General features: G+C 52.1%; 2 protein-coding genes across 2 annotated transcripts in view; one reads left to right on the top strand and one right to left on the bottom strand.

The window, feature by feature from the left end:
- Positions 1–6641, top strand: part of heatr5a (HEAT repeat containing 5a) — an 83435-nt gene extending 76794 nt beyond the window's left edge. The window contains 7 exon segments of the mRNA XM_072464240.1: positions 247–345; positions 405–797; positions 1875–2017; positions 2134–2241; positions 5537–5639; positions 5710–5863; positions 5932–6641. Coding sequence (XP_072320341.1) covers positions 247–345; positions 405–797; positions 1875–2017; positions 2134–2241; positions 5537–5639; positions 5710–5863; positions 5932–6091 — 1160 coding nt within the window. The 3' untranslated portion in view covers positions 6092–6641.
- The window catches only part of g2e3 (G2/M-phase specific E3 ubiquitin protein ligase), a 30141-nt gene continuing 21489 nt past the window's right edge, over positions 6414–15065 (bottom strand). Inside the window, exons 10-15 of the mRNA XM_072464270.1 lie at positions 8717–8950; positions 8496–8644; positions 8234–8418; positions 7904–8076; positions 7687–7726; positions 6414–7568 (exon numbers count right to left, since the gene is read on the bottom strand). Coding sequence (XP_072320371.1) covers positions 7377–7568; positions 7687–7726; positions 7904–8076; positions 8234–8418; positions 8496–8644; positions 8717–8950 — 973 coding nt within the window. The 3' untranslated portion in view covers positions 6414–7376. The remainder of the gene's footprint in view (positions 7569–7686; positions 7727–7903; positions 8077–8233; positions 8419–8495; positions 8645–8716; positions 8951–15065) is intronic.

The following is a 15065-nucleotide window of genomic DNA, read 5'->3' on the forward strand; positions in this document are numbered from 1 at the left end:
GGAGGAGGTCTCTCCTTCAGCGCGTGTGGAGGTCTCTCCTTCAGCGCGTGTGGAGGAGGTCTCTCCTTCAGCGCGTGTGGAGGTCTCTCCTTCAGAGCGTGTGGAGGTCTCTCCTTCAGCGCGTGTGGAGGAGGTCTCTCCTTCAGCGCGTGTGGAGGAGGTCTCTCCTTCAGCGCGTGTGGAGGAGGTCTCTCCTTCAGCGCTTGAGGGTCAAATGTATTAAAGTGGTTCCTCTGTGTCCTGCAGGGGTCAGTGAGGTTTGGAGCCTGTCGGACTCGGACTGTTGTCTGGTCTCGTCTGCTCTGCTTGTTCTCTCTGACCTGCCGTCGCTCTGCTCTCCTGAAGGTCAGAACTTATTATTGTGTAGTTTGTGTTTCCTCTGACCGGTGGTTGTGTGTTGACAGGAAGTGTGTCGGTCCTGCCCACAGTGCTGCACCTGCAGCTGGGCGTGCTCAGAGCGCTGGTGCATCGCCCAGTCCCTGGTCCGGTCTCTGGTCCGGTCTCTGGTCCGGTCTCTGGTCCGGTCCCTGGTCCGGTCCCTGGTCCGGTCTCTGGTCCGGTCTCTGGTCCGGTCTCTGGTCCGGTCTCTGGTCCGGTCTCTGGTCCGGTCTCTGGTCCGGTCTCTGGTCCGGTCTCTGGTCCGGTCTCTGGTCCGGTCTCTGGTCTGGTCCAGTCTTGTCTTCTGTCCTTCAGAGCGGTTCTTTTGAGTCCAATGAGTCGACAAGAGAAAAGTCGAGAGTCTTGGGTTCAACTTCTGCAGTCGACCCTGAGCTCTCTGCTGCTGCTGTGGGACAACGGTACTACAATACTACAATACTGCAGTACTGATACTATAACACTACAATACTGCAGTACTGATACTATAATACTGCAGTACTGATACTACAATACTACAATACTACAATACTGCAGTACTGATACTATAATACTACAATACTGCAGTACTGATACTATAATACTACAATACTGCAGTACTGATACTACAATACTACAATACTGCAGTACTGATACTATAATACTACAATACTGCAGTACTGATACTATAATACTACAATACTGCAGTACTGATACTACAATACTACAATACTGCAGTACTGATACTATAATACTACAATACTGCAGTACTGATACTACAATACTGCAGTACTGATACTACAATACTGCAGTACTGATACTACAATACTGCAGTACTGATACTACAATACTACAATACTGCAGTACTGATACTATAATACTACAATACTGCAGTACTGATACTACAATACTACAATACTGCAGTACTGATACTACAATACTACAATACTGCAGTACTGATACTACAATACTGCAGTACTGATACTACAATACTACAATACTGCAGTACTGATACTACAATACTGCAGTACTGATACTACAATACTACAATACTGCAGTACTGATACTACAATACTGCAGTACTGATACTACAATACTACAATACTGCAGTACTGATACTATAATACTACAATACTGCAGTACTGATACTAGAATACTGCAGTACTGATACTACAATACTACAATACTGCAGTACTGATACTACAATACTGCAGTACTGATACTACAATACTACAATACTGCAGTACTGATACTACAATACTGCAGTACTGATACTACAATACTACAATACTGCAGTACTGATACTATAATACTACAATACTGCAGTACTGATACTACAATACTACAATACTGCAGTATTGATACTACAATACTACAATACTACAATACTGCAGTACTGATACTACAATACTACAATACTGCAGTACTGATACTACAATACTGCAGTACTGATACTACAATACTGCAGTAACTGCAGTACTGATACTACGATACTGCAGTACTGACTCTCTTGTGTGCAGATGACCCTGAGGTGGTGTTGGACCAGGAGGTTCTTCTCTCAGCTCTGTCTCAGTTCCTGCTCTGCTCCTCAGACGTGTCTGAGTCTCTGAGGAGCATCAGCCTGGACAAGTTCAGCCGCGCCATGGACTCTAAAGACCCACAGGTGAGGCCCGCTCCAGGCCCGCTCCAGGCCCGCTCCAGGCCCGCTCCAGGCCCGCTCCAGGCCCGCTCCAGGCCCGCTCCAGGCCCGGTTCTTATGGGTTTGTTCTTTGTGTCCAGGTTCAGTCCGTGTGTTTCCAGTCACTGGTTTCTCTGTTCCAGAGTCCAGATCCGCTCTCTGGACTCTACATCCGGGCTCTGGGCCCAGCTCTGGTCCGATTCCTCAAGGTAAAAACTCGGATCTGTGTTTAGACTTATACACATGTAATAGTGTGTTTAGACTTATACACATGTAATAGTGTGTTTAGACTTATACACATGTAATAGTGTGTTTAGACTTATACACCATGTAATAGTGTGTTTAGACTTATACACATGTAATAGTGTGTTTAGACTTATACACCATGTAATAGTGTGTTTAGACTTATACACATGTAATAGTGTGTTTAGACTTATACACATGTAATAGTGTGTTTAGACTTATACACATGTAATAGTGTGTTTAGACTTATACACCATGTAATAGTGTGTTTAGACTTATACACATGTAATAGTGTGTTTAGACTTATACACTTGTAATAGTGTGTTTAGACTTATACACATGTAATAGTGTGTTTAGACTTATACACATGTAATAGTGTGTTTAGACTTATACACATGTAATAGTGTGTTTAGACTTATACACATGTAATAGTGTGTTTAGACTTATACACCATGTAATAGTGTGTTTAGACTTATACACATGTAATAGTGTGTTTAGACTTATACACTTGTAATAGTGTGTTTAGACTTATACACCGTGTAATAGTGTGTTTAGACTTATACACATGTAATAGTGTGTTTAGACTTATACACCATGTAATAGTGTGTTTAGACTTATACACCATGTAATAGTGTGTTTAGACTTATACACGTGTAATAGTGTGTTTAGACTTATACACATGTAATAGTGTGTTTAGACTTATACACCATGTAATAGTGTGTTTAGACTTATACACATGTAATAGTGTGTTTAGACTTATACACCATGTAATAGTGTGTTTAGACTTATACACATGTAATAGTATGTTTAGACTTATACACATGTAATAGTGTGTTTAGACTTATACACATGTAATAGTGTGTTTAGACTTATACACCATGTAATAGTGTGTTTAGACTTATACACATGTAATAGTGTGTTTAGACTTATACACATGTAATAGTGTGTTTAGACTTATACACCATGTAATAGTGTGTTTAGACTTATACACATGTAATAGTGTGTTTAGACTTATACACCATGTAATAGTGTGTTTAGACTTATACACATGTAATAGTGTGTTTAGACTTATACACATGTAATAGTGTGTTTAGGCTTATACACCATGTAATAGTATGTTTAGGCTTATACACCATGTAATAGTGTGTTTAGACTTATACACCATGTAATAGTATGTTTAGGCTTATACACCATGTAATAGTATGTTTAGGCTTATACACCATGTAATAGTATGTTTAGGCTTATACACCATGTAATAGTGTGTTTAGACTTATACACCATGTAATAGTGTGTTTAGACTTATACACCATGTAATAGTGTGTTTAGACTTATACACATGTAATAGTGTGTTTAGACTTATACACATGTAATAGTGTGTTTAGACTTATACACCATGTAATAGTGTGTTTAGACTTATACACATGTAATAGTGTGTTTAGACTTATACACATGTAATAGTGTGTTTAGACTTATACACATGTAATAGTGTGTTTAGACTTATACACCATGTAATAGTGTGTTTAGGCTTATACACATGTAATAGTGTGTTTAGACTTATACACATGTAATAGTGTGTTTAGACTTATACACCATGTAATAGTGTGTTTAGACTTATACACATGTAATAGTGTGTTTAGACTTATACACCATGTAATAGTGTGTTTAGACTTATACACATGTAATAGTGTGTTTAGACTTATACACCGTGTAATAGTGTGTTTAGACTTATACACATGTAATAGTGTGTTTAGACTTATACACCGTGTAATAGTGTGTTTAGACTTATACACATGTAATAGTGTGTTTAGACTTATACACATGTAATAGTGTGTTTAGACTTATACACCATGTAATAGTGTGTTTAGACTTATACACATGTAATAGTGTGTTTAGACTTATACACATGTAATAGTGTGTTTAGACTTATACACCATGTAATAGTGTGTTTAGACTTATACACCATGTAATAGTGTGTTTAGACTTATACACCATGTAATAGTGTGTTTAGACTTATACACATGTAATAGTGTGTTTAGGCTTATACACCATGTAATAGTATGTTTAGGCTTATACACCATGTAATAGTGTGTTTAGGCTTATACACCATGTAATAGTGTGTTTAGACTTATACACATGTAATAGTGTGTTTAGACTTATACACATGTAATAGTGTGTTTAGACTTATACACATGTAATAGTGTGTTTAGGCTTATACACCGTGTAATAGTGTGTTTAGACTTATACACATGTAATAGTGTGTTTAGACTTATACACATGTAATAGTGTTTAGACTTATACACATGTAATAGTGTGTTTAGACTTATACACATGTAATAGTGTGTTTAGACTTATACACATGTAATAGTGTTTAGACTTATACACATGTAATAGTGTGTTTGGACTTATACACATGTAATAGTATGTTTAGACTTATACACATGTAATAGTGTGTTTAGACTTATACACATGTAATAGTGTGTTTAGACTTATACACATGTAATAGTGTGTTTAGACTTATACACATGTAATAGTGTGTTTAGACTTATACACATGTAATAGTGTGTTTAGACTTATACACCATGTAATAGTGTGTTTAGACTTATACACCATGTAATAGTGTGTTTAGACTTATACACATGTAATAGTGTGTTTAGACTTATACACCATGTAATAGTATGTTTAGACTTATACACATGTAATAGTATGTTTAGACTTATACACATGTAATAGTGTGTTTAGACTTATACACATGTAATAGTGTGTTTAGACTTATACACTGTGTAATAGTTGTTTAGGGGCTTATACACCGTGTAATAGTGTGTTTAGACTTATACACATGTAATAGTGTGTTTAGACTTATACACATGTAATAGTGTGTTTAGACTTATACACATGTAATAGTGTGTTTAGACTTATACACATGTAATAGTGTGTTTAGACTTATACACCATGCAATAGTGTGTTTAGACTTATACACATGTAATAGTATGTTTAGACTTATACACATGTAATAGTGTGTTTAGACTTATACACTGTGTAATAGTTGTTTAGGGGTTTATACACTGTGTAATAGTTGTTTAGGGGCTTATACACCGTGTAATAGTTGTTTAGGGGCTTATACACTGTGTAATAGTTGTTTAGGGGCTTATACACCGTGTAATAGTTGTTTAGGGGCTTATACACTGTGTAATAGTTGTTTAGGGGCTTATACACCGTGTAATAGTGCGGGGAGAACACTGTTTGACTCGGTCTTTGTTCTAGAGCGTGGAGAGTTCTCGGCCTCAGACTCAGGAGGAACTGGGTCCGGTTCTGGAGGCTGTGAGAGCCATGGAGACTCTGGTCCAAGCAGCAGAACCAAACCATAGTGAGTATGTGGTCGGGGGGTCTGGACCGGGGGCCGTACCGGGCTTGAACCTTGCTCTCCGTCTGTTCAGGGCCTCAGTTGGTTTCTCTGCTGCTGCCGCTGCTCGTCTCGTTCCTATTGGATGAGAACGCCCTTAGCTCCGCCCCCCCGGCCTCCCGCTCGCTGCATGATGCTGCACTGACTGACCTGATGAGGATTGGACCCCAGCACCCTGTGGTCTTCAGGTCTGTCCGGGCCCCGGAGCCTGAGGGTCGTCCAGTGTTTTTACTGACCGTGTCTGTTTGTGCCTCAGGTCAGTGATGACCTCATGTCCAGAGCTCAAGTCTCGCCTCGAGGCCGCGATCCGAGTGAACCAGAACCAGACCAAGTCCAAACCTGGCTCTGAGTCCTCGGCCCAGGACCAGAACCAGACCAAGACCCCGTCCATCAAACTGAAGACCAACTTCCTCTGAACATCAACTTAAACCACAGGTTTAGTCCTGGTTTAGTCCTGGTTCAGTCCCGGTTTAGACCCGGTCACTATGTTGTCGTTCAGATGAGGTTCAGTGGGTTTAAGTCAGATGCCCCGACACATCTGGAGCTTACAGTGTTGGATATTTGGAGAAAGCACTTTAAACACAAACGGCCATTTTGTAAAACAACTTCAGAAGAAATAAAATGTACAAATGTTTTAACAAAATAATCTCTTGATTCAAACTTGAGCTGTTTAGAAGTGCAGGAGACAAACCAGAAGGAAAAGACTAAAAGATCTAAAAATGTGACACTTTTATACAAAACTGTTCAGGACATCACATCCTGAGGCCGGAGCACTCTCCATATCTCTAATATTCTCTTACATCATCACTTTTATTTCCGTGGTCAATACCATAAGTTATACATCATTTCAAAGATTATTTTCTCAACAAAAAGAATATGTCATTGATTTACATTGAATAATTTGCCCCAAGAATCAATTGACAATAGTTTGTGATAAAGTCTCAACTTTGACAAACTCATGTCCTGTTTGTGTTTATGACGGAGGAAACGGCTTTAATTCTGTTCATCCTTGTCTCAGTTTGTCCATAAAGAACATGAACAACAATATACACTTGTATTTTTACTGGAGTTTTCACATTTACAGATATTGTCAAGTAAACTAAGTTTTCTTCTGTGATGATGGTCAGGATTAAGGCTCGTCCATAACAAACGACCTGTTTGACTTATAAGATGCTGTTTGTATCGATCTTTTCTTCAGACTGTTTCCTACAGAATGAGACCGTCCACTGTCCTCGGGTTTGTCCTCTACAGCAGGGGTCCCGGTACCGGCCTCTTCTGAGCTTTTTGATACAAAAAGGTCAACAGCACCAAAATGCTTCTGTTCTAGAGATGTGAAACTTGACACAGTTGTTGTCATGACAACAGCATAAACACAATGAAGTATGTCCTGCTCAGGACCTTTACAAATGGACAATATTCAGGCGAGACTAAAAAAGGATGTTTTGTTTATGTTTGTGCTTCTGTAGTGTGAGTTCTGAAGCCCTGACAGTGTGACATGTGCACATCTGCAGAAACTAGAAGGCCTAAGCTTTCCCATGATGCATCACACTCACATGTGGAACGTAACATCCTCTTTTAATAAACAATGACATGTGGGTCTGACCACTGTGCACAGGGGGAAAGAGGTGGATGGAAACAGGTTAATGCTGTTTATGATAAAGAAAAATATTAGACCTGCTTTAGTCCTGCTTTAGTCCTGGTTTAGTCCTGGTTTAGTCCTGCTTTAGTCACACAGGTCAGATGTTCTTCATGAAGACTGTGGGTCGTGGTCAGGGTCGTGGTCAGGTCCAGACGTTTAGGGGTCAGACTCGGCTCCTTGAGGTCAGAGGTCAGTGTGGGACCATCAGCTCCAGACGTGAAGAGCGAGAGGAACATGGACGGGTAAAGCTGCACCTGCAGCACAGAAGAGGAGGTGACTTTAAAAACACAGAGGAGCTGCATCAGGCTCAAGGAGAACGTGCAACACGCTCAGACCATCTCCCATCATGCACTGGGCACAGACGTGACTGACCTGCTCAAAGACGCCCAGAGTCTGAAGACCCTCACGGAACCTGAGCAGAGACCACAAGTTACACCAGCGTCCTTCCTGTCCACTGTCCGGTCCACTGTCCACTGTCCGGTCCACTGTCCACTGTCCGGTCCACTGTCCACTGTCCGGTCCACTGTCCACTGTCCGGTCCACTGTCCACTGTCCGGTCCACTGTCCACTGTCCGGTCCACTGTCTGACCTCTGCAGTGGAAGTTGCATCCTGGTGATCATGCTGAAGGCAATGAGGTCATCCACAAGCCCCGCCCGCTCATCCAGGCTCCTGATTGGTCGGTTGCAGCCGGACAGAGTCAGGTGGTCAGAGCAGGACGAGATGACTGTCTGAAGCTCTGAGACGGATCGTGCCGCTTCCATCTGAGGACGAAGAGCGAGGTTTATATTATTATATTTATATTATATTTATATTAGAATTGTGCTGCTGCAGTTGCCATGGCAACAACAGGACCACTCCCTCATGCAATGAGGCCTCGCTCACCCTCAGGGCCTCACTCACCCTCAGGGCCTCACTCACCCTCAGGACGGTCCTGGTCAGGGGGGATCCGGGCGTCATGTGGCCTGAGGTCAGGGCCTGGTTCTGGGGGAAGTTGAAGAGCAGTTGGTAAAGAGCCGGAGAGAAGAACGCAAGACGAGGGGCCCCATAGACCAGAGCCAGGGCCAGCAGCACGCCCACGTCAAAGTACAGGTCCTCTTTAAGAGCTGGACACAGAAGACAAGAGGTTTAGAGACCTGACCCAGGTCCAGGTCCAGAGCCAGGTCCGGGTCCGGGTCAGTACCCTGAGCGTTCAGAGCCAGGTTCTTGCTGTTCTCTGGTCCCTCAAACACGTCACAGTTCTGGATCTGTCGCAGCAGCAGATCCAGGAAGTGCCTCAGAGCTCCGTCACCGCCGGGGCTTCTGGGAAACGCAGTCCTTTCGTCTTTGAACCTGAAACACAGAGGGAGGAGTCTAAAGGTGTGAGCGCTGCAGCTCCAGGTGTGACCACAGGGGGCGCTCTACCTGACGCTGAGCTCTCTCATCGGGTCGAAGTCTCGTCTCCTCACCAGCTCCAGGGCGGCTCCCAGCGCGTCGTCTCCGCCCACTTCCAGCAGGGGGCGGCGTCTGTCTGCCAAGGGGCGTGTCCTATTGCTGCGTGGGCGGAGTCTGAACGTGACCTGGTGCTGGAGGCGGGGCCTGGGCCGAAGAGAGTGAAGCAGCTGCTGAGGAGACGCTTCTGACGCCGAGAAACGAGACCTGAGAGTGAGAGACCCGAGAGTGAGAGACCCGAGAGCGAGAGACCCGAGAGCGAGAGACCCGAGAGCGAGAGACCCGAGAGCGAGAGACCCGAGAGCGAGAGACACGAGAGCGAGAGACCCGAGAGCGAGAGACCCGAGAGCGAGAGACCCGAGAGCGAGAGACACGAGAGACCCGAGAGCGAGAGACCCGAGAGCGAGAGACCCGAGAGCGAGAGACACGAGAGCGAGAGACCCGAGAGCGAGAGACCCGAGAGCGAGAGACGCGAGAGCGAGAGACGCGAGAGACGCGAGAGCGAGAGACCCGAGAGCGAGAGACCCGCGAGCGAGAGACCCGAGAGCGAGAGACCCGAGAGCGAGAGACCCGAGAGCGAGAGACACGAGAGCGAGAGACCCGAGAGCGAGAGACCCGAGAGCGAGAGACCCGAGAGCGAGAGACCCGAGAGCGAGAGACGCGAGAGACCCGAGAGCGAGAGACCCGAGAGCGAGAGACCCGAGAGCGAGAGACCCGAGAGCGAGAGACGCGAGAGCGAGAGACGCGAGAGCGAGAGACCCGAGAGCGAGAGACACGAGAGCGAGAGACCCGAGAGCGAGAGACCCGAGAGCGAGAGACCCGAGAGCGAGAGACGCGAGAGCGAGAGACCCGAGAGCGAGAGACGCGAGAGCGAGAGACCCGAGAGCGAGAGACCCGAGAGCGAGAGACGCGAGAGCGAGAGACGCGAGAGCGAGAGACGCGAGAGCGAGAGACCCGAGAGCGAGAGACGCGAGAGCGAGAGACACGAGAGCGAGAGACCCGAGAGCGAGAGACCCGAGAGCGAGAGACGCGAGAGACCCGAGAGGAGCGAGAGACGCGAGAGCGAGAGACCCGAGAGCGAGAGACCCGAGAGCGAGAGACGCGAGAGGAGCGAGAGACCCGAGAGGAGCGAGAGACGCGAGAGACGCGAGACCCGAGAGGAGCGAGAGACGCGAGAGCGAGAGACGCGAGAGGCGAGAGACGGGAGAGGCGAGAGACCCGAGAGCGAGAGACCCGAGAGCGAGAGACGCGAGAGCGAGAGACGCGAGAGCGAGAGACCCGAGAGCGAGAGACGCGAGAGCGAGAGACACGAGAGCGAGAGACGCGAGAGCGAGAGACGCGAGAGCGAGAGACGCGAGAGCGAGAGACGCGAGAGCGAGAGACGCGAGAGCGAGAGACCCGAGAGCGAGAGACCCGAGAGCGAGAGACGCGAGAGCGAGAGACCCGAGAGGAGCGAGAGACCCGAGAGGAGCGAGAGACCCGAGAGGAGCGAGAGACGCGAGAGCGAGAGACCCGAGAGCGAGAGACCCGAGAGCGAGAGACGCGAGAGCGAGAGACCCGAGAGCGAGAGACCCGAGAGCGAGAGACCCGAGAGGAGCGAGAGACCCGAGAGGAGCGAGAGACCCGAGAGGAGCGAGAGACGCGAGAGCGAGAGACGCGAGAGACCCGAGAGCGAGAGACGCGAGACCCGAGAGCGAGAGACGCGAGACCAGAGAGCGAGAGACCAGAGAGCGAGAGACCAGAGAGCGAGAGACCAGAGAGCGAGAGACGCGAGAGCGAGAGACCCGAGAGGCGAGAGACGCGAGAGACCCGAGAGCGAGAGACCCGAGAGCGAGAGACCCGAGAGCGAGAGACCCGAGAGCGAGAGACACGAGAGCGAGAGACACGAGAGCGAGAGACACGAGAGCGAGAGACACGAGAGCGAGAGACACGAGAGCGAGAGACCCGAGAGCGAGAGACCCGAGAGCGAGAGACGCGAGAGCGAGAGACCCGAGAGCGAGAGACCCGAGAGCGAGAGACCCGAGAGCGAGAGACGCGAGAGCGAGAGACCCGAGAGCGAGAGACCCGAGAGCGAGAGACACGAGAGCGAGAGACCCGAGAGCGAGAGACCCGAGAGCGAGAGACACGAGAGCGAGAGACCCGAGAGCGAGAGACCCGAGAGCGAGAGACGCGAGAGCGAGAGACGCGAGACCCGAGAGCGAGAGACGCGAGACACGAGAGCGAGAGACCCGAGAGCGAGAGACCCGAGAGCGAGAGACACGAGAGCGAGAGACCCGAGAGCGAGAGACCCGAGAGCGAGAGACCCGAGAGCGAGAGACGCGAGAGACCCGAGAGGAGCGAGAGACGCGAGAGCGAGAGACCCGAGAGCGAGAGACCCGAGAGCGAGAGACGCGAGAGACGCGAGAGGAGCGAGAGACCCGAGAGGAGCGAGAGACGCGAGAGCGAGAGACGCGAGAGGCGAGAGACGCGAGAGACCCGAGAGCGAGAGACCCGAGAGCGAGAGACCCGAGAGCGAGAGACCAGAGAGCGAGAGACCCGAGAGCGAGAGACCCGAGAGCGAGAGACCCGAGAGCGAGAGACCCGAGAGCGAGAGACCCGAGAGCGAGAGACCCGAGAGCGAGAGACCAGAGAGCGAGAGACGCGAGAGCGAGAGACCCGAGAGCGAGAGACCCGAGAGGAGCGAGAGACCCGAGAGGAGCGAGAGACGCGAGACCCAAGAGCGAGAGACGCGAGAGACCAGAGAGCGAGAGACGCGAGAGCGAGAGACGCGAGAGCGAGAGACCCGAGAGGCGAGAGACGCGAGAGACCCGAGAGCGAGAGACGCGAGAGACCCGAGAGCGAGAGACCCGAGAGCGAGAGACCAGAGAGCGAGAGACGCGAGAGGCCCGAGAGACCCGAGAGGAGCGAGAGACGCGAGACGCGAGAGGCGAGAGACGCGAGAGACGCGAGAGACCCGAGAGCGAGAGACCCGAGAGGAGCGAGAGACGCGAGAGGAGCGAGAGACGCGAGAGGCGAGAGACGCGAGAGCGAGAGACCCGAGAGCGAGAGACCCGAGAGCGAGAGACCAGAGAGCGAGAGACGCGAGAGACCCGAGAGCGAGAGACCCGAAAGCGAGAGACCCGAGAGCGAGAGACCCGAGAGCGAGAGACCAGAGAGCGAGAGACGCGAGAGCGAGAGACCCGAGAGGCGAGAGACGCGAGAGACCCGAGAGACCCGAGAGGAGCGAGAGACGCGAGAGCGAGAGACGCGAGAGGCGAGAGACGCGAGAGACCCGAGAGCGAGAGACCCGAGAGCGAGAGACGCGAGAGGCGAGAGACGCGAGAGACCCGAGAGGAGCGAGAGACGCGAGAGGCGAGAGACGCGAGAGGCGAGAGACCCGAGAGCGAGAGACCCGAGAGCGAGAGACCCGAGAGCGAGAGACCAGAGAGCGAGAGACGCGAGAGACCCGAGAGCGAGAGACCCGAGAGCGAGAGACCCGAGAGCGAGAGACCCGAGAGCGAGAGACCCGAGAGGCGAGAGACGCGAGAGACCCGAGAGCGAGAGACCCGAGAGCGAGAGACCCGAGAGCGAGAGACCCGAGAGCGAGAGACGCGAGAGCGAGAGACGCGAGAGCGAGAGACCCGAGAGCGAGAGACCCGAGAGCGAGAGACGCGAGAGGCCCGAGAGACCCGAGAGGAGCGAGAGACGCGAGAGCGAGAGACGCGAGAGGCGAGAGACGCGAGAGACCCGAGAGCGAGAGACCCGAGAGCGAGAGACGCGAGAGGCGAGAGACGCGAGAGGCCCGAGAGACCCGAGAGGAGCGAGAGACGCGAGAGGCGAGAGACGCGAGAGACCCGAGAGCGAGAGACCAGAGAGCGAGAGACGCGAGAGACCCGAGAGCGAGAGACCCGAGAGCGAGAGACCCGAGAGCGAGAGACCAGAGAGCGAGAGACGCGAGAGCGAGAGACGCGAGAGCGAGAGACGCGAGAGCGAGAGACCCGAGAGCGAGAGACCCGAGAGGAGCGAGAGACCCGAGAGGAGCGAGAGACCCGAGAGGAGCGAGAGACGCGAGAGCGAGAGACCCGAGAGCGAGAGACCCGAGAGCGAGAGACGCGAGAGACCCGAGAGCGAGAGACCCGAGAGCGAGAGACCCGAGAGCGAGAGACCCGAGAGGAGCGAGAGACCCGAGAGGAGCGAGAGACCCGAGAGGAGCGAGAGACGCGAGAGCGAGAGACGCGAGAGACCCGAGAGCGAGAGACGCGAGACCCGAGAGCGAGAGACCCGAGAGCGAGAGACGCGAGAGCGAGAGACCCGAGAGCGAGAGACCCGAGACCGAGAGACACGAGAGCGAGAGACCCGAGAGCGAGAGACCCGAGAGCGAGAGACACGAGAGCGAGAGACCCGAGAGACCCGAGAGCGAGAGACCCGAGAGCGAGAGACGCGAGAGCGAGAGACGCGAGACCCGAGAGACGCGAGACACGAGAGCGAGAGACCCGAGAGCGAGAGACCCGAGAGCGAGAGACACGAGAGCGAGAGACCCGAGAGCGAGAGACACGAGAGCGAGAGACACGAGAGCGAGAGACGCGAGAGCGAGAGACCAGAGAGCGAGAGACCAGAGAGCGAGAGACCCGAGAGCGAGAGACCCGAGAGCGAGAGACCCGAGAGCGAGAGACGCGAGAGCGAGAGACCCGAGAGCGAGAGACCCGAGAGCGAGAGACACGAGAGCGAGAGACCCGAGAGCGAGAGACACGAGAGCGAGAGACCCGAGAGCGAGAGACCCGAGAGCGAGAGACGCGAGAGCGAGAGACGCGAGACCCGAGAGCGAGAGACGCGAGAGCGAGAGACGCGAGACACGAGAGCGAGAGACCCGAGAGCGAGAGACCCGAGAGCGAGACCCGAGAGCGAGACCCGAGAGCGAGAGACCCGAGAGCGAGAGACAAGAGAGCGAGAGACGCGAGAGACCCGAGAGGAGCGAGAGACGCGAGAGCGAGAGACCCGAGAGCGAGAGACCCGAGAGCGAGAGACCCGAGAGCGAGAGACGCGAGAGACGCGAGAGGAGCGAGAGACCCGAGAGGAGCGAGAGACGCGAGAGCGAGAGACGCGAGAGCGAGAGACGCGAGAGACGCGAGAGGCGAGAGACGCGAGAGACCCGAGAGCGAGAGACCCGAGAGCGAGAGACCAGAGAGCGAGAGACCCGAGAGCGAGAGACCCGAGAGCGAGAGACCCGAGAGCGAGAGACCCGAGAGCGAGAGACCCGAGAGCGAGAGACCAGAGAGCGAGAGACGCGAGAGACCCGAGAGCGAGAGACGCGAGAGCGAGAGACCCGAGAGCGAGAGACCCGAGAGGAGCGAGAGACCCGAGAGGAGCGAGAGACGCGAGAGACCCGAGAGCGAGAGACGCGAGACCCAAGAGCGAGAGACGCGAGAGACCAGAGAGCGAGAGACGCGAGAGCGAGAGACCCGAGAGGCGAGAGACGCGAGAGACCCGAGAGCGAGAGACGCGAGAGACCCGAGAGCGAGAGACCCGAGAGCGAGAGACCAGAGAGCGAGAGACGCGAGAGGCCCGAGAGACCCGAGAGGAGCGAGAGACGCGAGACGCGAGAGGCGAGAGACGCGAGAGACCCGAGAGCGAGAGACGCGAGAGGCCCGAGAGACCCGAGAGGAGCGAGAGACGCGAGAGGCGAGAGACGCGAGAGGCGAGAGACGCGAGAGACCCGAGAGCGAGAGACCCGAGAGCGAGAGACCCGAGAGCGAGAGACCAGAGAGCGAGAGACGCGAGAGACCCGAGAGCGAGAGACCCGAGAGCGAGAGACCCGAGAGCGAGAGACCCGAGAGCGAGAGACCAGAGAGCGAGAGACGCGAGACCCGAGAGGCGAGAGACGCGAGAGACCCGAGAGACCCGAGAGGAGCGAGAGGCGAGAGCGAGAGACGCGAGAGGCGAGAGACGCGAGAGACCCGAGAGCGAGAGACCCGAGAGCGAGAGACGAGAGACGCGAGAGGCCCGAGAGACCCGAGAGGAGCGAGAGACGCGAGAGGCGAGAGACGCGAGAGGCGAGAGACCCGAGAGCGAGAGACCCGAGAGCGAGAGACCCGAGAGCGAGAGACCAGAGAGCGAGAGACGCGAGAGACCCGAGAGCGAGAGACCCGAGAGCGAGAGACCCGAGAGCGAGAGACCCGAGAGCGAGAGACCAGAGAGCGAGAGACGCGAGAGCGAGAGACCCGAGAGGCGAGAGACGCGAGAGACCCGAGAGCGAGAGACCCGAGAGCGAGAGACCCGAGAGCGAGAGACCCGAGAGCGAGAGACGCGAGAGCGAGAGACCCGAGAGCGAGAGACCCGAGAGCGA

Source organism: Eucyclogobius newberryi, unplaced genomic scaffold (genome assembly GCF_026437365.1).
Source record: "Eucyclogobius newberryi isolate DKJ021-1_F unplaced genomic scaffold, fEucNew1.0.hap1 SCAF_42, whole genome shotgun sequence".
Lineage (NCBI taxonomy): Eukaryota > Metazoa > Chordata > Actinopteri > Gobiiformes > Gobiidae > Eucyclogobius > Eucyclogobius newberryi.